The sequence below is a fragment of the Schistocerca nitens genome, chromosome 1, assembly GCF_023898315.1.
Source record: "Schistocerca nitens isolate TAMUIC-IGC-003100 chromosome 1, iqSchNite1.1, whole genome shotgun sequence".
Classification (NCBI taxonomy): Eukaryota; Metazoa; Arthropoda; class Insecta; order Orthoptera; family Acrididae; genus Schistocerca; species Schistocerca nitens.
The window spans coordinates 924110993-924131144 of record NC_064614.1 but is presented as its reverse complement, the minus strand read 5'-3'; the positions used below and the strand labels follow the sequence as shown (position 1 = coordinate 924131144).

Genomic DNA, 20152 nt, shown 5'->3' with positions numbered 1-20152 from the left:
AAGCACAACATGTGATACAACCTCAAACTTTTACTTTTACTTGATGTGAAGTGGTGTTCTAAATGTTTAATTGTTATACAAACAATTTTAAGAGTTTTGTTTGAGACTTCTTCAAAACAGATATGTCTGTTGTATTACCAGTAATTGTTATAACGAGTTACAACTAGGATGATTACTATATCATTCAAGCTCCAGTTATCGCCAATGCTGTTAGATCTTTGGGGACATTCATCCTAGTGCGACCGAAAGTCTTTAGCATGAGCGGTGTGGAAGCTCTTTGGGACAGCATAATATGGTTCTAGTGCAAGCTGGACAAAGAGACTGACTAGAAGCTCTGTACTAGTTCTGTGTTTAATAAACAATATTGTTGTGATTGGGTGTGTAATCTCTACTTCTTACAATGGTCACTCCACGTCAAATGTGAATAGGTACAAATTTGTCTCCAGACTCAATCGTGCTCAGTTCATGGGGACAATGTGGCCACTGTACACGACATCACTTGGCACAGTATCTACATCAATGAATTCAGCTCACAGGAATATAGTGCAGGATCAGTGTGGACACTGTGTGAATCCGACTGTGAAAATTGAATGTGCAAATAATCCATTTTGTTACCACTAACCAACAGTGGCACAACACATCAATGAACCCATTACCTGTCTTAAATCCAGCGAATTCTACAGACTCCTTTGAGTGCTTTCTAGATTCTAATCATCTCTGCAATGCCATGTTCACATCACCAGCATCTTTCATGCCACACAGTGTTATTCAAAATTTGCCATGCAACAACTAATTATACATGAATAATTGGCAGCCATCTTTCCTCACTTCACAGGCACAGTGCGACGACCAGTAAAACGACGTGGCCGGGAGGCACTCAGTTCAAAGTACCACTTTTCGACACCAAGAAACCGGGCTTGAGGTTCATGATCATATAGTACATTTTTCAGACAACTGGCAATTTCAATGACCAATCAAAGTATATGCATACAATCAGCCACCTGGATCTAATTTACGAGATTATCAAGTTGCCTCTGGCAGAGGATAGATATGAGATGGCCAAGGCAATGCTTATTTATTTATTTAGCGTATGGCAAGTACAAATCACGTATGAAAAATCTAAAAGTACATAACACACAAAACAGTTACAATATCACAAACAAACATCTAGGTTAGAAATATAATCGATTGCACTGTTAGTCGCATCCATGAAGTCCCTTGTTGGCCCAGGGTAGGCCCTCAGAGGGCATTCTACCACGATATGGTGAATTGTCTGCCTGTCAGCGCCGCAGTCGCACTGTGGTGATGGCACTATGCTCCATTTGTACAAGGAGTCCGCACAACGGCCGTGGCTCGTCCTGATCCTGTTAAGGGTAGACCAGATTTTGCGGGGCAAATCAAAGCCCTGAGGTCTGTTAGATGTTCCCAATAAGGTGTTAACCTGAGGCGGTGTCTTTTCCTCCCATTCTTCTCTCCAGCGGTCCTCAAGAATAAAAGCGTTCTTTACCAGATCTTTGGCACTTGCGAGAGGGGTGTCTGGATTTCAATCTCTTTTGCTCAATTCCATTACTCAGGGTGTGGATAGGAAGATCTGGGCTATTTTGGATTTTTCGACACTCCCTGACAAGTGCATGTTCTCTGCGCAAATGTGGCGGCGGGATATGGCTCAATACAGGCAGCCATTGGACAGGAGTTGACCTGATCATTCCAGTGAGAATCCCATATGCCGGAACAGCAACTTCAAGAGGTCATGATGGATTCAAACTGGGTGATAGTACACCATCACATCTCTCACACCGCTTCCGCACCTCAGCCTATCCTGCTCTTAAACTGGTCGCCATGCTGTGGGCTGTGTGGTTGATCAAGATATTGACACACCTACAGCTCACTATGCTCATGAATGAGACAGAGATGATCACAGGGCACTAGGCTATGGCTAACATAATGTTCACTGTAATTCACTATAGGCAAAAAGTAACAATGTTCCAAGATTCGACTCAGTAACACAAACAACAGACCCCACTCCCAACACCACATGACCAGAGCTGATGGGACAGCAAGTGCCACAATCACAGCAGACAGCAGCACTTCTCGCTGCCTGCATGGCAATGCACACCAGTGCCCAAAGCTACACATGTCAACAGCATCATCCAGTTTGCACCCGCTCCAGGTCCTGCTCCCTGCCAGTATCATATGCAATTCGGCAATGCTGTATGCAAATGCCTGGATCCTTACTGGCACCCAAACTCCATAAGTGGGTCATAATAGGCATTTCAGTCTGAAGTGTCTCATCAAGTCACCTCCAATTCACCAGAAAAACTCACAGACACATCCACCTCAGCTGTTGCACATAAATGTCTTGTCGACTTGGACAAAGCATCAAACCAATATCTACTAACAGACACGGGTTTCCATGTTAGCTCACTTCCATGTTCTAACTTTTGAGCCTACAACTACCCTCACATTCCAGGCTGCCAATGTCGCCAAGATTACTATACAAAGCACCATCGCACACACAGTGCACCTGTCTGACACATTCCAGTGTCCATTGGCCTTCCTGGTTACCAATACGGTACAACCACTCACCGGAATCAACTTTTTACACCATTATCAGCTCTCCCCCCATGTCTTACAGTCCACGTTCATTCACCACAATGAATATAAGCTAGCTACTGTAGTGCCCCCAGAATTTTACGAAAGTCTGGAGACACTTGTGTTCCAGCCGTTTCGAACATGCGTTATTTTAAAGCAGGGCTTAAGGATGAGCATGGGATACTGCACCCATTTATTGTTTGTGCAGGCGAACCTGGAAGGGAGACAGTTCATTGGCGCTGGCAAGTATTCAGTGCAACCTGCGAAGAATAAACACATACGGCCCGGAAGCTCCGTGGCCGGCTGCAAAGAGTAATGTAGCTTTGTATTGTTGAAAAACAAATGGAGTGACTCGAGATAGTGACTGTTTTAGCAGACGTTGAACTGCTGTTGAGAGTACGTGGACTGGACATGGATAGTCAGCCACGATAAAAGCTTATGTATTAATTGCGTTCAAAAATGTGTAATTAACTGATCTTGGGTGCCTGGTAATGTGTGGGCTTACATTATAAAGTTTAGTTGTTTTTTGTACAAAGTGGAAATAAATATGTTCTGGTGCATTGAATGATATTCCACGAGTAGCGTATTTTTGAATAAAACGAGAGAGAGAGAGAGAGAGAGAGAGAGAGAGAGAGAGAGAAAGTGAAAATTTCCCCTTCCTAGCAGTGAAATCTTCGGAGAAGCGTCCGGTGCTAGCAGAAGAGATCAGCGCTGCAAGAAAGCAGAACCCGCATTCTTCAACAAGTGAGTCCACGAAAACGCTTAACATTACACCGGGCCACCACACTACACCTCTTCCATGCCTCCACAAACAGCACCAGTTGTGCTCTCCCTCAATCGCACCGTCCATGGCATTCTCCACTAATGCGCCAAACTTTCAGATGACTTTCCTACACAAATCAACACTATACCGCTTGCAATGTGCAGACACAACCGCTCCATACATAAAACGAGAGCTTCAACTTCGTACTGCTGCCACTGCCATGGCCCTAGCAGCTGCACATGAGCAGCTGGACACAACCCAGCCTCCCTCACCAAGGTATGCCCTCTCTCCAGCACACACAACACCAACACAGATGCTGACAGCGATTCCAGGATCAGTAAACTACAGCGCGCAGGGTCTGTTAACAGTGCTACCGAACCCACCACCTTGTGCAGATACACATGCGCCTGTGTTGTTAGTGACGAAACCATACACTGAATAATAACCATAGACAGACACCCAGTTTGACACAAACCAAGACTGTTTGCCCCAGCAGATCCACAATTTGCCAAAGATGCAGAAAACAAACTCCTTCAAGCAGGAATTTTTTGCTCGTCAGATAATCCCTGGGTCTCCAGAATCGAACTCATTCCTAAGAATGACTGCTCTACCAGATTGTTAAGCAATTACAGGGTCCTCAGTTCTCATCAGACAGCATATGACAGCTACCTCATTCCCAACATATAGAACTTTACTTATGCCCTCGCAGGCGCTACAATTTTCAGCATGATCGATTGCTAGTGTGGCTACCTATAAATTCTGATCTACCCCGATGTCATCCAAAATTCTGCCATTACTGCTCCGTTTGGACTGTTTGAGTATCTCTTTAAGCTGTACAGGCTTGAAAATACTGCACAGACTTTTCAGTGGTTCACTGACATTCTCCTATTCCTGTTAACCTTCTGCTATACATATCTTGACAACACACTCATTTTCTCATGTGGCATGAACAAGCTCTCATGGCACCTGGAATAAGTTCTAGCCACACTGCAGGATGGCGGAATGGTCATTAGCAAGGTGAAATAGTAACTTCAGCAGACTGAAGTCACCATCCTTTGGCACATTCTTAACACCACTGCCATCAGACCAACAAATGAATGTATACTGCCGGTGCATGACCTTCCTCGGCCAGAAACATACCACGGACTATGATGATTCTTCAGGATTCTCAACTTTTACCTCTAACACCTCACACAGGCAGCTGAGTTGCAGATTCCGCTAACAAACACTTTGAAAGGCAAAAATAAACAGAGGAAGAGGAAATTACCTTGGCCACAGAAATGAAGGGAGCGTTCTGCCACGCTAAACTGTTCAAACTGCCTCGTTCAAACTGTTACAATGGTGCACCCACAACTGGATGCTCAATTGACACTTACACTGGACATGATTGGAGCAGTTCTTCAACAGATTGTTAATGATGTGCCACAACTTCGATCTTTCTCCAAGAAACTCTCGGCTACGCAGTCAAAATGGTCAGCATTTGACCATAAGCTGCTTGCAGTTTACCCCATTGTGCCTTATTTCAATGAAGACATCGAAGGTCGCCCTGTAACAATATTTACAGATCAGAAGCCTTTGACCGATGCCAATCGCAGTTCATCCACAGATTCTAGGCCCCCAACATTTCCGTAACTTGGATCTTATTGGCCAATACATGAACAATATTTGTTGTGCGCACAGAGCTGATATTATCATCACTAATTATTTTTCATATCTTACAGCAAACTCCGTTCAGTACGACTATGAATGCATGCCACAAGAATTAACAAATGATTCTGTCACTCAGCTGCTTACTGATGGAAACACAAACCTTCTGACTGAACAACACACTTTGCCTTTGACAATCACCACTTTATTTTGTGATTCTCTGTGGAAACCATGCCCACTGGGACCCCTCAGCATCGATGCGAAGTATATGACAGAGTTCACAAGCTCAGCCACCCTGGTGCCACTGCAATGCAATAGATGATTATGGAGCATTTTGTGTGGCCTAATGTAAAACATGACCATTGCCATTAGTCACAATGCAGTTTACCTGCCAAAAAAGCAAAACTGGGTGTCACACTCAATCTATATTAGGCAACTTTCCCATCCTGACAATGCATTTCAAACATGTCCACACTGACATCGGCACATCACAGCCCGAGTTCAAAGGATTTTGTTATTTCCTCTCTGGTATTGACAGAATGACTTGCTGGGTGGAGGCAGCCTCCTCAGCACACTATAGAGAGGGCTTTTGTCGAACTACAGGTTGCGCGCTTTGGCATCCCTGAACTTATGACTGACAGGAACAGACAGTTTGACACAACCCTTTTCCACACTATCTGCCACCACTGTGGAATCAGCCATATGCATACCACTGCTTACCATCCACAAAGCATTGGCCTGGTGGAGAGGTGGCATGGAACAATGAAAGCAGACTCGTGCCACGGGGACTTATGGGCCGAGGTACTTCCATGGGGGCTGCTATGCATACAGAGTGCACATAAAGATGACCTTAAGGCTTCGCTCACCAAAGTGGTGTATGGAGAACCGCTTGCACTCTCTGCAGATTATACTTAGCCTACGTCCAACATTGGTGAGTTTGATCTTCCACAATTGGTAGGACTCATGAAAAATCACATTTATCACACACGAATCCTGTGCCATTGCCACACTCCACAATGAATGTATTCATTCATGGAGATCTCTAACACTGTGACAAGGTGATGTTGCACAATAACACCATAAATCCCGCATTGCGACCTCCTTATGCCAGGAACCTTTGACATACTGATTAACGAGAAATCTACCACTGCCTCCCTTAACCGTCTTAAACCAGTGCAGACACTGCAAGATGGACCACCTCCACTGTCACTGGATGTGGAAGATGCCTATCTCAACAACCACAACACTGTCTCACACAACGCTTCACTTCAGCCGTCACAAGAGCTATGCAGTGTGATCAAGCACATATAATCCCACATTCTCCACAAGAAACAGCACAGTCAGGCCCTCTGCAGGCATCACGCATGGGTACGTGCACCTGCACCATCACAAACAGCAATGCTGCCTGGCACTCCTGCACCTGTCAGCGCTGACTAGTCACCATACTCCACAGTGCTTTGTACTCCCAGTGGGGGGCTCTGTGGGGGCATTCGTCCTAGTGTGATCAAACATCTTTGGTACGAGTGGTCTGGAAGTTCTTTGGGACAGCGCAATGTGACTTCAGTGCAAGGTGGGCAATGTGATTGACCAGATGTTCCACACTAGTGCTCTGTTTAATAAATACTACTCTCGTGATACGGGTGTGTTGTCTCTATCGGTAGTTTACAAGTGCTGTAGCATATGACTTCCTACAGGTCTACTGTATATCATTATATACACAAAAGTACTATGATTATTGTTTGTTATTTTATAACTTTTAGGCTCCATTCATCATGTCAAAGAAAAGGTGTTTCAACACCGAGCAAGATGCAGATGTTGTTTTAGAGATGGTGGTAAATGGTGAGGTTTCAATTTATTGTTAGCTGATGAATCATATACTGATCTAGAATCTTTCTGCATTTCCAGGAGAAAAAAGAAATGAGAATAAGGGCCGATAAAATAAATTGGATACAAACCAATGCTCAGACAAAATCGGATAATGAAAATGATTTGTATAATGACAATGACAACAGTGATAGCAATATTCAAAAAAGTGATATATTTACCAAGAATGAAATTAGGGACATAAAATACATTTTATCAGAAAGAAAGGACATCAAAAGGCATTGTTATCTGATTTCTACATTGGATTTATACTCGCGGTGGGAACAACATATTAAAGGCTAGGAGTTACTTTCTCCTTCAATTTTTTTCATAAAGTACATTCCCAATGACCTCTTCAGCACAATGACTGATATGGCAAACACATATGCTTTGCAAAGCGGAAAGATTTGCAGTTTTAAACTAACTATACCAGCATAACTCAAAACATTATTTGGAGTTCATAGACTTAAGGGAAATCTAAAATTTCCCAGAGTTCGACTCTGTTGTGACACAACATTGAAAATGCCGTTATTCTTTGACAGCGTGTCCACAGACGAATCTTTACAACTGAGAACAAGTTTTAACCTTGTTACCAGCATGGCTTTATCAGTTGAAAATAAAGACAGGTTTTACAAAGATAGAATTATCTATACTGCCCTGTGTAACAGATGTATTGTTACCTGTGGAGCTGGAATTCGTAGTTGATGAGGCAATGATCCTATATACAGGACAGCTCTCTGTAAAACAGGATGTGAAGTATAAGACAACTCAATGGGGTATCAAGAGTGTACATGTTATGCGGGAATAGTGGACATGTTAAGGATTTTATTCTTTATATGGGAGCACCAACTGAATTTCAGATATCTTCATTGAAGGTGTTTGGGCATGGACCAAAGGTTGTTTTTTGGTTAGTGCAGAGAATGAAAAAAGAAATGAGGCAGAAGATATATTTTGCTCATTTTTTCCCTCCATACAAACTTTTCCAAGCATTTAAACTAGAAAACATTTGTGCTGCTGGAACTGTCAGAGTCAACCGTTCTGCTAATTCTTCTCTAATAATGGATAAGAAGGCACAGAAAAAGGAAAGACAATTTTTAGAAGTAATTTGGAGCACAGATGACACATCACTGCTAATATCAATCTACAACAAAACAATCATTCCAGGTTAAAATTTTATTTAGAAAGTGACACAGTCAAATGCTGGGACAAGAAAAAAATGGTATAACATCTTTTTTGCTACAAGGTTATTAGAGATGTGTCACAAGCTTGAATTTAGGAGGGATGTGGAAGGAACTCGGTAACATCCGTTTCAGAGGAAACATCCTGGCATTTTTCGTAAGTAATTTAGGGAAACTACAGAAAAATTAAACATGGTTGGGAAGCTGGAAAGCCTTCTTCCGAAATACAAGTCTAGTGTTTTCCCACTGTGTTCAAATTACCACGTATTACAAAAGTTATATTTCAGCAATTATTACAAATTCCTTCAACACAAAAGGGCTATTGATGAGTTACAGTATGCAGAGGGATCTGTAATGGAGCTATTTCAGTACACACTTTTAACACTTCTGCAGACCACTTGTATTAGTGACCAAAACAGTGAAACATTTTATGGCATGAAGTGATCACAATCTCAGAAGAATTCTTAGTGAAATTAGGAAATTTTAACTCAGGTGAAATCCTTAGTACCGTTACAACCAAGGGGCATAAACTAATATTTTCTGTGGTCTGTAACAAAACAAAGCTGGAATTACCTTTTGATTACACCTATGAAAAAAAAATCACAATATATCAATACAAAGGGACATCATGGGTGTGTTACACACCTTGTATTGCAGAAAATTCTGTACTCAGAGGATATATAATTAAAGACAGTACAACTACATCTACAAGCTGCACATGGAACTTAACAAAAATTGTCATTTCTCGAAGGGGTTTTCATGGTAAACCATTAAGTGCCTCACAAAATAATTTTCAGTTATCTGTAATGAGTTATACAAAAATGTGTTTTAGTCATCTAATTACATTATCATGTCCTATCATTATTAGGAGTTAAAAAATTAGGAGAGTTTTACATTCTATTTGCAGACCCTGAGAAAGATGCAACTGTTCGGGGATTTTGTCGAAAATATATTGCGGTTCGGCACATTATCCATACTTCCCTCAAAAGTTCATCACGCTGAATCTGCATTACAGGCATTTTCTGTATCAGTTTAAACGTAAGCTTCAGCCAGCCCCCCGTTTTCGGTAAGTGTAATTCTGTGGTCAGTTAATTTTAATGTACAGTATTTAGTGTAATATACGGACATGCAGCACGGAACAAGCCTAAGTACTTTCGAGGAGAAAAGGTAAATACGACAGAAAACATTCTCACTTTCACTGGCGCATCTCACAGTCGTTAAGCAAATGATATTACATCTATAAGCAGAATGAAATAAATCAATGAAAATTTCCAAGGAAAGGAACAAGCATACTGGCTTGTAAAGTATAACGCGCCAGCATGACCGTTGAGTACGGTAGCAACAAGACAATAAATATAACCAGGTTTCGCATAAAATTTAGATGAACTCTTGTAAAGTCAGTACTTACTGCACCCTCTTTAATTTTTGAATCATTGAGTACTGCTTTGCCTTTCAAGGCGAGGTCCATTAAAAACTCGTAAGTGAAAGGTATTTGCTGTCGTTGATATAGTATATATTTTATGGTTTTTATTACAATAACGGAGCTTGGTTCATGAGAAGGTGTCATAATATTAACCGTAATCGGTTTACATAAATCATTAATCCGCGAACATCGCGTTTGAGTGGCCATAGTTTCACAAAAATGACATTCTGTTCTCTACACTGACAAACGGAGACACTCGTACTTTTCAATCCTGAATATTGCCGCCTTTCGTTTGACGTGTACCAAAGATACAGTTGCCTTCATTTGGTTCCAATAAAGGTGGCTGTGGTCCAATAATCTCTAAAGAGATCACTGACTGTTTGTATGGGTACGTTAAACACAATAAATAACACACAATCTGAATTGCTGTATCAGAACAAAATTTATTTTATAGCTTGCAAAAATTTACACAACATTAAATCGTGCACAAAACATGAGTGAATGCCAGAGTCAGTGAACTGCTCTGTTTGGTGCAAACAGCGATCTACAATTTAAAACACAGGTGCACATTGCACTCGAACACAGCACTGACAGCACACAGCAGAATGGACCACCGGGAATGTAGGGGAACTGGTATCGAAATCGACGTCCGACCCTGGGGGCAGTAGTACTGATTTCTGCGGAGTGTACTTTCGACATTAGAGGTGGGCCAAACGGTTATTCTGGAGTAACCGTTATCACAGTTCCAGTTATTGTTTGATAACCGTTATCGTTAACCGTTATTAATAACTGCCAAGTTATTTTTCGCTAGCGAATACCGATAACTGCGACAGTTAAATAACGACATAGTTGGAAATTGGAATCCATCAGTTTAGTTATCAGTATAACTGCGAGTGCCGGGTGGTGTGAAATAGCAGGAATGTCGTATGAATCGTGTCATAACCTCAGCTTATTAACTCCGGGTTCATTTTAGTTGATGTTAGAACGATTATTAGTGTTTCAGATTATATGTATGTAGGTTATCGGTCGCTATTAGAAATATTATCCTCGCAGCTGCAACAGAAAGTACGCGGAACTTCGCCACAGCGCTGTTTAAGTAAAATGTTAACAACGTGCGTTTTTAAGTTTGAAGAAATATGTAAACTGAATACTTTAGGTTAAATTCGAAGCTTAATTTCTTGTGATGTTTACTTATAGAATAAGTGTACTGCCTTGTAATAAAACACAAAAATATACGTAATGTGAAAGATTCGTTTACTCCTCTACAAGATAGTCATATGGTTGAAAGTGTGAGTACGCTAGTTGGAAAACTGCTCGATTTCTCCAGCTGCAGCATGTGTATAACATAGGATGAATGAAAGCGTCCGATTCCACCCGTCTGCTTTGACCTGTGACGTAAGGTTCTGTAATCCCATAACATATAAAGACATGCAGATCGAAAAGATTTACAGTGTTAAATTTCTGGGATTATAGCTCGATAATAAATTCAGTTGGGAAGGGCTTACCACAGAATTGCTAAAGCTCCTAAACAAATCTGTATTTGCAGTTAGAATGGTGTCAGATGTAGGAGACACAAATGTAAAAAAGTTAACATACTTTTATTCTGTTATGTCATAAGGGATCATTTTCTGGGGTAACTCATCAACGGAGCAAAAGTTTTTAGCATGTAAAAGCGTGTAGGCCTAATAAAAATCGTCTGTGGTATAAATAAAAGAACACCATGTTCTGTTCAAGGAACTTCATATTCTAACCACTGCTTTATAGTATATTTATTCTTTAATAAAATTTGTTGCAAGTATTTCCAAACAATAGCACAATACATAGTATCAATACTAGGAATAAGAACAGCTATCTACATAAAGATCTAAAATCACTTACCTTGGACCAGAAAGGGGTTCAATATTCAAGAACACACATTTTCAATAAACTGCCAGCAACCATTAAAAACTTGGTTTCAGATAAAGCACGGTTTACTGAGAGTTTGAAAGACTTTTTGGTAGGCAACTCCTACTCTATAGATGAATATCTTAACAGGGACTGTTAGACCAGCTTAAGTAAAAATTCTGTTACCAGCATATTTCAGTTTTGACAGCACTTGGTCACAACAGTCAAGATCAGGTATTCTGTGTGTGATAAATTTATTAAATGTGCATAACTATGTTTTGTTCTGGCAGTGTATTAATACTGTACATATTAGCAACTCCAGTTTACTGCAATATATTCACATATTTTGACAATCTCGTGACAGATGATGGTGGTAAGTATTATATTCAAATGCTTTATGTTATACTTTGACATGTTGCACATCCATGAGAATCATCTCATTTTTGGGTCCCTGGGACAAAAACAGGTTAATCTAATCTACAGTGAGGGTTTTGATTTTGTGGTGGGAGAATGACTAATGCGTATGTCCAAGCCTTCAGTTTGTTGTGTATCTCTCATGTTTGGCATTATTGTATACAGAATTCCAGTTCTGAATGATTAACATCTCATAAGGCTTAATGTATCAGATGTCATTACAATACATTTTCACTCTTTTATACAATTCTTCTTTGGATATCCAGATTGTGAGAGTATGAATTAATGGTATTGTGTAAGCAATACAAATTTGCAGTAAGTTTTCAGAAATCTGATCTTGACTGTTGCAGTAAAGTGCTGTCAAAACTGAAATAATACTTTTTACTTAAGTTACTCTACCAGACCCTGTTAAAATATTGATCTACAGGAAATACAAAATTTCCTTTCCTGGGGAATGCTTTACCTGTGGATTCCACGTTTTGCTTTTTTTCTGTCTCACACGAGGCAATAACACGAATCCTTTCGAAACACTTCATCTGTCAATGCCAGCTGCCTGCTTTGATCTTTTTGCAGTTTAATATCATGACAGTTAACTGTCTGAATAGGTAAGACTAATTCATGAACAAGACAAGATGAGCACTCAAAATGAAGGGCTAAGTCTTGCATATAACAACCTCAACGTAGCAATGAGTGCACCTAACAGAGTTTTTCAGTGTTGCTTAACATAATAGAAAATAAACTGACTTGAGCTCTTTGAAAACAAAAAAGCATATTTTATTCAAAAATGTTCATGTAGTATGCACAAGTGCTAATAGGCCCAAATGTAAGTAAATCTATACTTTTATTTAAATACACTGACAAAGTATCTGACGTGATTATTGTAAGCATATTGTATTCATGCCAAATATACCTCCGTGAAATGCTTCAATTGCAATACATGTGTTTGAAGTGTACACTGGACAATGTTCCTGCATAAAAGTGATGTGCTCCAAACTATGTATAAAATGATTCAAAGTCAATGGCCAAAAACTAATTAAATGAAAAAAAGCCTATTTGCAATGGATGTGTACAAATTGAGGAAACTCATTTTTTCTCTCACTAATGCCACAAAGCTAAGTCTCACCAAATTTCTTAAGTTTCTTTGTATTCAAGTTGACCTGATACAGCACTGGCACTTTTTCATCATGATGCTACCAAGCATTAGTGATGGGGTATACTTGGAGAAGACACTCAACTATGTTCCATTTTTAGATCACTGCCAATACTCAAGGCATTTCAGTAAGTTTAAAATCCCTAGAAAGTATTAACATGTTGCATACACACTACTACACTTTACTTCATAGCTTTCCATACTATGTATGAGACAGCAAGTATTTGTGCTCACAGTAGTGCCACAAATTGACATTTCTTGAGAAGGTAGGAGATGTGATACATGTATCATTTGAGATAAGTTTCCTATCCTGCCCCAAAATTAAAATATATTCTTACAAGATTACTGCACAGCTGTTTAATTTCTGTATGTTCTATGTAAGACACCTATGTTCATGAGACAGTAATATCACCTCAACAAAGACAGATTACCATATTTGTACATAAAATATATCCTAAAATGGTAGTAAGTGCTCGTCTTTGAGCTCATGGGTTTTCAACAAATTACTTAAAGAGTACAGGGAACAAAAGGAAGGAAGATAAGTTAAAACAAAAAATGGTAACCAACACAAATGTATGTACATGTGAGATCAATTTTATTCTGACTTTTCCACAATGATATGGAACACTTAAAACATTGCAGCATTATAAAGAGAATGAATAAATATTTAACATGTCAGAGACTGAGCAGAAACTCAGATTGGAAATGGCAGGTAATCTGCCATGGCCTATTCAGTGGAACCAACAAAAGTATTTGCCTAAAGGAATTTAGGGAACCCACATAAAATGTAAATCTGGATGTTCAAACAGGTGAAGGATCCCAATGCACCTGAATGCAAATTCGGTGCCATAACCACACTGCAATTTTCTCAGTAATTTAACATGTGACCACAAATACAAATGTATAAACTTTTTTATTTCATCCAAGAATATCTCAACATAATACAACAAACATCAATAATTCAAAATTTGGGAATACACACAATGTTTAAAGGATCTCTTTAAGGTTGGGACAGGTGGTCAGCCGTGGCCTTGATGAAGGAACCATCCCGGCATTTGCCTTAGCGATCCAGGAAAACCCGAATCAGGATGGCCAGACAGAGCGAACCCCATCCTCCCGAATATGAGGTCAGTGCTGTTAATAGCTACACTGCCTCATTCGGTTGTTACCTATTGTACAATGTTCTGATTTACATGAAAATAGATCTTACCACTAGCAAAAATAATGATTAAATATATATGCAATTACACTTTAACATTTTTCTTTATCACTTTACACAAACAGACCACACAACACTTTGTTCACGGAACTTCAATAAACTGCCAGAGGCTGCTTCAGCAGTTGCTGCATATATGAGAAGTTATCTGAAACAGAAGAGCAGGAAACAAACAGCAGAAATATCCTTGTCTAAAGACACTTTAGAAACAACATAAAAACTTGCAGCAACTACTTAGCTGACTCACATTAGTAGTAAACATATTCACTTAAGGCATGTCTAGCAATTTAATATGTTCTTCAAACTTCTATATGTATGCTGATAAAACTACACTGTAGAGTGTGACCACAATGAAACTAACAATGTAAGGGATATCTTTTACACAAATTCTGGGATGTTAACATCTGAATAGCTGTTCTCTGCAAAACACTTTTTTATAGTTGGAGGGTCCAGCATGTGAAGCAAGATACTGAAACTTGTTAAAGACTTACTGAAATTTATCTTTTAATGCAGTTTTATATTTGAAGTTAACATTTAAATACCTCAGATAATGACTGACTTTTTCAGTAAACAAAATGTCCATGAAAGCCTCTAATAATAATTCCATGTCCCACAATGTAATTTCATTTTTTAAAGAGTGGAGCCCCTCCACACTACCACTAGCAAAAGTTTTACAATCACCTCTACATTGATTAGCTTTTTAATCAATACAGGTCCATCAGGAGATAGAAAATGGATGAAAAATGTAACAAGAATTGAGATTTTAAGGGCAGAGGGCAAAACATGTCATGGCAAGCACCAAGGGGAAAAAATCCTCCACAACTGTTGGACAGGTAGTAAGAGCAGTACCGGATATCTTGCTGTCTGCAGCAGATCATGCAAGGGTAGGTCACATTAGTAAGTGGGTACCATGCAGTTTGATACTAGTGTTATAACCACCTGCACATCAGTACAAATGCATGTTGGAGCACATCAGGCTACAGTGGGAAAGGCCAGTTGCACCCTTTCTGTACTCCAACCTACTTACATTTAATGCCCGATTTAATAAAAATTATACTCTTCCTTTTCTGGCACCCTTTCTAGAATACAAACTAGCAAAATTATGAGAATTTGTTGTGTTCCACCACAAAGATAGGAAAACTTCTGTGTTTTCCAAATGAAATTAGTATTGAGCACAAGATGTTTCACCAATTCACGTTTGGCATTTTCAGTGGTATTCCTTTCGGTCCTATTCAAAGAAACCATTTCTTCCAGTAAATATTTCTCAGCAGGTAACCTATACTGCAAGTCTACAAAGGCTGAAGTGTTGTTATCATTACAATAAAACAATTTCAGTTAACATCTGAGGAAAATAGCATATATTAACAATAATATATGGCTTAGTGTTAACACACATGAAACTGATGTCAGTATTATTTTAAGAAACTTGAAATTCAAAATAATTAAATGTCAGAATGGGTGCTACAGCTAACAATTTTTAAGTAAAGCAGAAAACAAAATGCTACTGTACTTACAAACTTTGAGGTGCCACATGCCTCGACACAGGCTACCAATAACCCACAAGTATTTTTGACATCTCATGCCTCACAGGTACTAAACTGGATTGCAATCTGATGATTGCTGCTATCAACATGAAAGATAATATAGTTGTATCCAGTGACCAAATTTCAAAGCCGATACTGAAATTAAGTTCGAAGTTACAAATTCCAGTATTTACATATACATCACTGGTAATCCATTCACGTGTCATAACATTAAACTCAGTGCAAATGTACCTCCATTTTAAGTGAAAGGTCAAGTTTGCCATTCTATGCAAAACACTATTACCTCATACTTCAAGTTTGCCTCTATAGGACTGTGTAACATTTGCTGCTGCTGGAAGACTATCGGAGCCATAACTGGAACAAAGAGCTCCGAGTTACCACCTGCCAATACAAACAAACTTCAATTTTAAACTGAAGGTGAAATATGTCATACGTATTCAAACCACTACCACATTATTCTTCAAGCTTCTCGCATTATGGCTGTGTGCTGCTGCTGACTTCTGGAGCTGTAACAGGAACAAAGAGCTTTGAGTTACCATTTGCCAGTTTACTCTTAAGGACTGTGACTGTACCTTCATTTTAAGTGAAAGGTGAAATTTCCCACACATGTATCCAAACCACTAGTACCTTATTCTTCAAGTTTCCCATTTTATAAATGTGTGACATCTGCTGCTGGTGACTGACTTCTGGAGCTATAACTGGAACAAAGTGCTCCGACTTACTGACTGACAATATACATTAAACACTTCAACACAAAACCACTAGTACTCTTTTAATGTAGCATAACAAATATATGCTATGCCCTACAGTTATATCTCCATTTTAAGGGAGAGATCAAATCTGCCAAAAATGTACCCAAACTAGAATTACCTTACTGTTATAATATCCCAAGTATTAAACGGAGACTCATCTGCTGGTGTTGGTGTGCCTCTCGAATCCACTACTGAAACAAACATCTAAGATAAGAAAAGCATATTTTGGGACCAGTAATCTCTCATTAAATACAATAAATAACACGTACCCTGTAACAGGAAATTCAGGAGTTAGTGCTGTTCATATTTAGAAATATAAGTTTTTCAACTTTGGACGCCTTCAGCCGTGTTCGCCTTTCATTTATAATGATACCAGTTTTAGAAAATATTCTTTCGCACGGCACAGAAGTGGCCACTATATTGAATTTTTTCCTCACCACTTTAGCAACATTTGGGAAAATATATTGATTTTCACGCCACCATGCCAGTGGATCCTCACTTCTACTAATAACTGGGCTGTCCATGTACCTTTGTACTTCCACAATAGCAGCTGACTGAGGAGTGCCCTGGGGCTGTGTTGATTTTATAATTGCATCATAGACACCCCATACTGACAAGGGATCAGTGGTGGTTGAAGTTGACACAGTTTCATGGCTCTGGCCTGTGTTTGTCAGTCTTCTGTCACCCATCTTTTGTGCTACTAGTTCAATAAGCTGTTTCTTTGCATTATCTGCTGCAACTCGGCTTTCAAACACAAGAGATTTAAAGCGTGGATCTAGTAGAGTGGCTACTCCTATAGATTTGCTCATCTCTACATTGTGGAAACGGTCCTTCAGGCCTTTTGTTAATTCTTCAATGATAGTCCTTGTCACACTGTTAAATGGCCTTTTCAAAAGTTCTGCACGCACTGATAATAATCCCCTTGTCAGAACAATAACCTGAAAATTGGAATAAGTTCAATATAACACAAACAGTACAATATCTCAGAAATGATTATGCCATAATACCACAGCTAACATTTTAGCAAGAAAAAAGCTGCTTAACTTACTTGGCTGCCAGTAGGATATGACTCAGCACTAAGCTGTGTTGAAACATGTGCAAATGGCTTCAACACAGAGCAGAGTTCTGAGCAGATGTTCCATTCCTCGTCTGTCAGTTGTTCAAAATCAACTGTGCATAGTACAAGTGAAGTCTTCACCGCATCTTTAATTTCAACTATTCGCTCCAACATACACAGAGTAGAGTTCCACCTTGTTGGCACCTCCTGCACCAGTTTCTTAACATGACCTGCCCCATTATTTTGTTGGTATGTCAGCAGTCTTTCTGTTGCCTTGCAGCTTCTCTTGAAGAATGCTACAATAGTTTTCACTTTCTGCTGAATTGACACAAAATGTTTTAGTGCATTCTGAACAATAAGATTTAGTGTATGTGCATAGCACCCAAAGTGTTTCCACTTTAAAATGGATACTGCATTTTTAATATTTGGTGCATTATCCGTCACAACCAGCAAAACTTTGTCTGTCAGCCTGAAATTATCTGTCGTGCCTATTAGAGATACCGACAGATTCGGAGCAGTATGTGCACCAGAGAATTGGGAACATCCTAACAACACAGATTGCAAGGTGAAATCTTCAGACACAAAATGCCCTGTCACCGCCATGTAACCTTCATTTGCTGCCGATGTCCAGCAATCTGTGGTCAAACAAACTGTCTTCGCAGCTGACAGTTTGTCTACCACTTTCTCCTTTGCTGCTGTGTATGCTGCTTGCAGCATTACATCTGAAATATGCTTCCTGCTTGGTAACTCATAACCAGGATTAAGGGCCCGCACAAAACCCCGAATCTTCAACGACTGAAAATGGTTGGAAGTCTTTAGTGAAGAGCTGAAGAAGTTGCCCATCTATCTTCTTTTTCTGGTTCACTCCGATCCTTTTGGAGAGGTACGATGTCATAGAACTTTGAACACCTTGCTGCATTGAGGGGGCTGGAGCAGCTCGCTCCTCTTCCACACTACTGGTGCCAAGGATCACCTCTACAGGAAGGGTTTCACCTACAGAAAAATAGGTTTCATATCAGCATAAGCACAATAGAAATGATGCCATATTTTTGTTGATATATATTACATTGTTTGCGTACAGTATTCTACATAGTACTTGCAGCTTGAATATTTACTTCATACAAGTTGACAATTGACTCAGTTTTAGTAATGACTATAGCTTCAAGTTTCTTCTTAAATCCTAGCAACACCAACACATTTTCATTTTCAATAATGTGTATTGGGGGGAAGGGAGGGTACTGTATTTCCACCCTAAAAAAATATCTTAATTGTTGTTGACATATCATATTTTAAACAAATACTGATGTATAAGTAGGGCCCTGAACTTCAAAATATTCAATATCACTGTCACTGTGGAAAGTCACATGTACTATTAACGTGTCAAATTTTTGGGTTAAGTTTCACCACAAAATTTAAAACATTTATGGAATTCAGTTGAAGACTCCATTAAAAACAATTATCCTTTTCAAAATTTTAAAATATGAAACAGTATCTAATTCCCCCCCCCCCCCCGCATCGTCAGGGTTACAAACAAATGATACACAGGAATGAGCACTGATACAATCCGCTATCCGATTAGTTACTAATAATTGCGAGACGACAGTTCATATATCACACAGTGGCATTTTATTAGCACTATCGTTATTACACCTGTAACAATAACTTCGAATTAAATAATTAAGTATTCCGGCACCATATGCAACATAATTTAATGTTTGAAAATGTCAAGGCAAACAGGTGCGGTGGTATCGACAGCTTAAGTAATCACGACAAATGAAAACTTGTGTGTAAAAATGCACAAAGCACCACACTGTATAGCATGCTCTTATCTTAAAAAAATTAATAAAATAAAAAAATAAATGATTATGCATGCACTGAAATAACCGTAATTGCAATAAATATATTTTTTTCATTGCTCACCCAAATCTAGCTCCGAAGGTCTTTGTGAAGAGAAATTCACAATTAAATGTGATTTCTGGAGATGTTTCTTTAAATTCGTCGTCGTCGATTTGTACGATAATTTCTTACCGCACAAAGTACATTTCGCAAACTCTCGATCAAGAGTTTCGAAATATGACCACATTTCGCTTGTCAGATTCCAGTTATTTGCCGTCCCCTCTCCCCGATGGCCCGTAGCAGTACGAAAATATTTGTTCGCTCCAGTTACTACCCTCTCTGGAAATAACACCGGGATCTACGACCTTTAACTGAAGTCACCGAGTCAGGAACGTCTAGACACACAGTTATTCCGTTACCAGCTTCCACGTTACCTGTGGTGGTAGCCCGATAACTGCCAGAGAACTAGAACTGCGAGCCAATAACGATAACTGCCAGAGCAGAATACCGTTCTCTGACAGTTATTTCCATAGTCGCTCGAATTCCTTAGTAACTCTCCTTGTACTACCCGTCCAAGCTAAATTAACACGTAAGGCGGTGGTTCAAGGGATCGACTGTACTTGTTAATGCCTGTACTGCAGCTCCCATCAGCCACGGCACGGACATTAAATTTATTTAATTGTTTATGCTAAAAGTAACGAAGGCCCACGAAATAGTACACAGTTCTTATCAACAGATGGCGCGCAGTCTCACAGTTATTCCCATGGTCTATAGAACGCCTTCCAAATGCGCAGTACGATCTTCGGTCAACAGATGGCGCGAGGCACTGTTGA

At 39.5% G+C, this 20152-nt stretch overlaps 3 protein-coding genes across 20 annotated transcripts in view; 1 reads left to right on the top strand and 2 right to left on the bottom strand.

Moving 5' to 3' along the window:
* LOC126193019 (MAD2L1-binding protein) overlaps positions 1-9762 on the bottom strand; it is a 44045-nt gene extending 34283 nt beyond the window's left edge. For 4 of the 5 annotated variants that reach the window (XM_049932652.1, XM_049932653.1, XM_049932656.1 and 1 more), the window contains exon 1: positions 9452-9757. In XM_049932652.1, the coding sequence (XP_049788609.1) occupies positions 9452-9673 (222 nt within the window). In that variant the 5' untranslated portion in view covers positions 9674-9757. Of the gene's footprint in view, positions 1-9451 lie in introns of all 5 variants that reach the window. The other variant, XM_049932654.1, reaches the window with a different exon arrangement.
* A 273-nt stretch (positions 9763-10035) lies between these two features.
* The window catches only part of LOC126193003 (dynein axonemal assembly factor 10), a 217218-nt gene continuing 207101 nt past the window's right edge, over positions 10036-20152 (top strand). The window contains exon 1 of the mRNA XM_049932651.1: positions 10036-10155. The gene's annotated coding sequence lies outside the window, so the exon portion shown is untranslated. The remainder of the gene's footprint in view (positions 10156-20152) is intronic.
* On the bottom strand, positions 13809-19856 carry LOC126192856 (E3 SUMO-protein ligase ZBED1-like). Of its 14 annotated transcripts, none has more exons than XM_049932649.1 (8): positions 19404-19856; positions 17475-18476; positions 16696-17364; positions 16545-16617; positions 16302-16372; positions 16108-16180; positions 15848-16028; positions 13809-15753 (listed from the first exon to the last, which is right to left on the bottom strand). In XM_049932649.1, the coding sequence occupies exons 2-3, from the start codon at positions 18324-18326 to the stop codon at positions 16711-16713; spliced, it is 1506 nt and encodes a 501-aa protein (XP_049788606.1). In that variant the 5' UTR covers positions 18327-18476; positions 19404-19856; the 3' UTR covers positions 13809-15753; positions 15848-16028; positions 16108-16180; positions 16302-16372; positions 16545-16617; positions 16696-16710. The 14 variants fall into 14 exon arrangements, with proteins under 14 accessions (XP_049788606.1, XP_049788598.1, XP_049788603.1 ...); XM_049932641.1 differs by having other exon boundaries at positions 13809-15809; positions 15906-16028; XM_049932646.1 differs by having other exon boundaries at positions 13809-15809; positions 15958-16028.

What these genes read in the sequence shown, in the direction of transcription:
- LOC126192856 (XM_049932649.1), bottom strand. Translation starts at nt 18,326, where the DNA reads ATGGGCAACTTCTTCAGCTCTTCACTAAAGACTTCCAACCATTTTCAG. An exon ending in CATATCCTACTGGCAGCCAA is followed by an intron (nt 17,365 to 17,474) that starts GTAAGTTAAGCA and finishes TCCAATTTTCAG; the next exon opens with GTTATTGTTCTGACAAGGGG.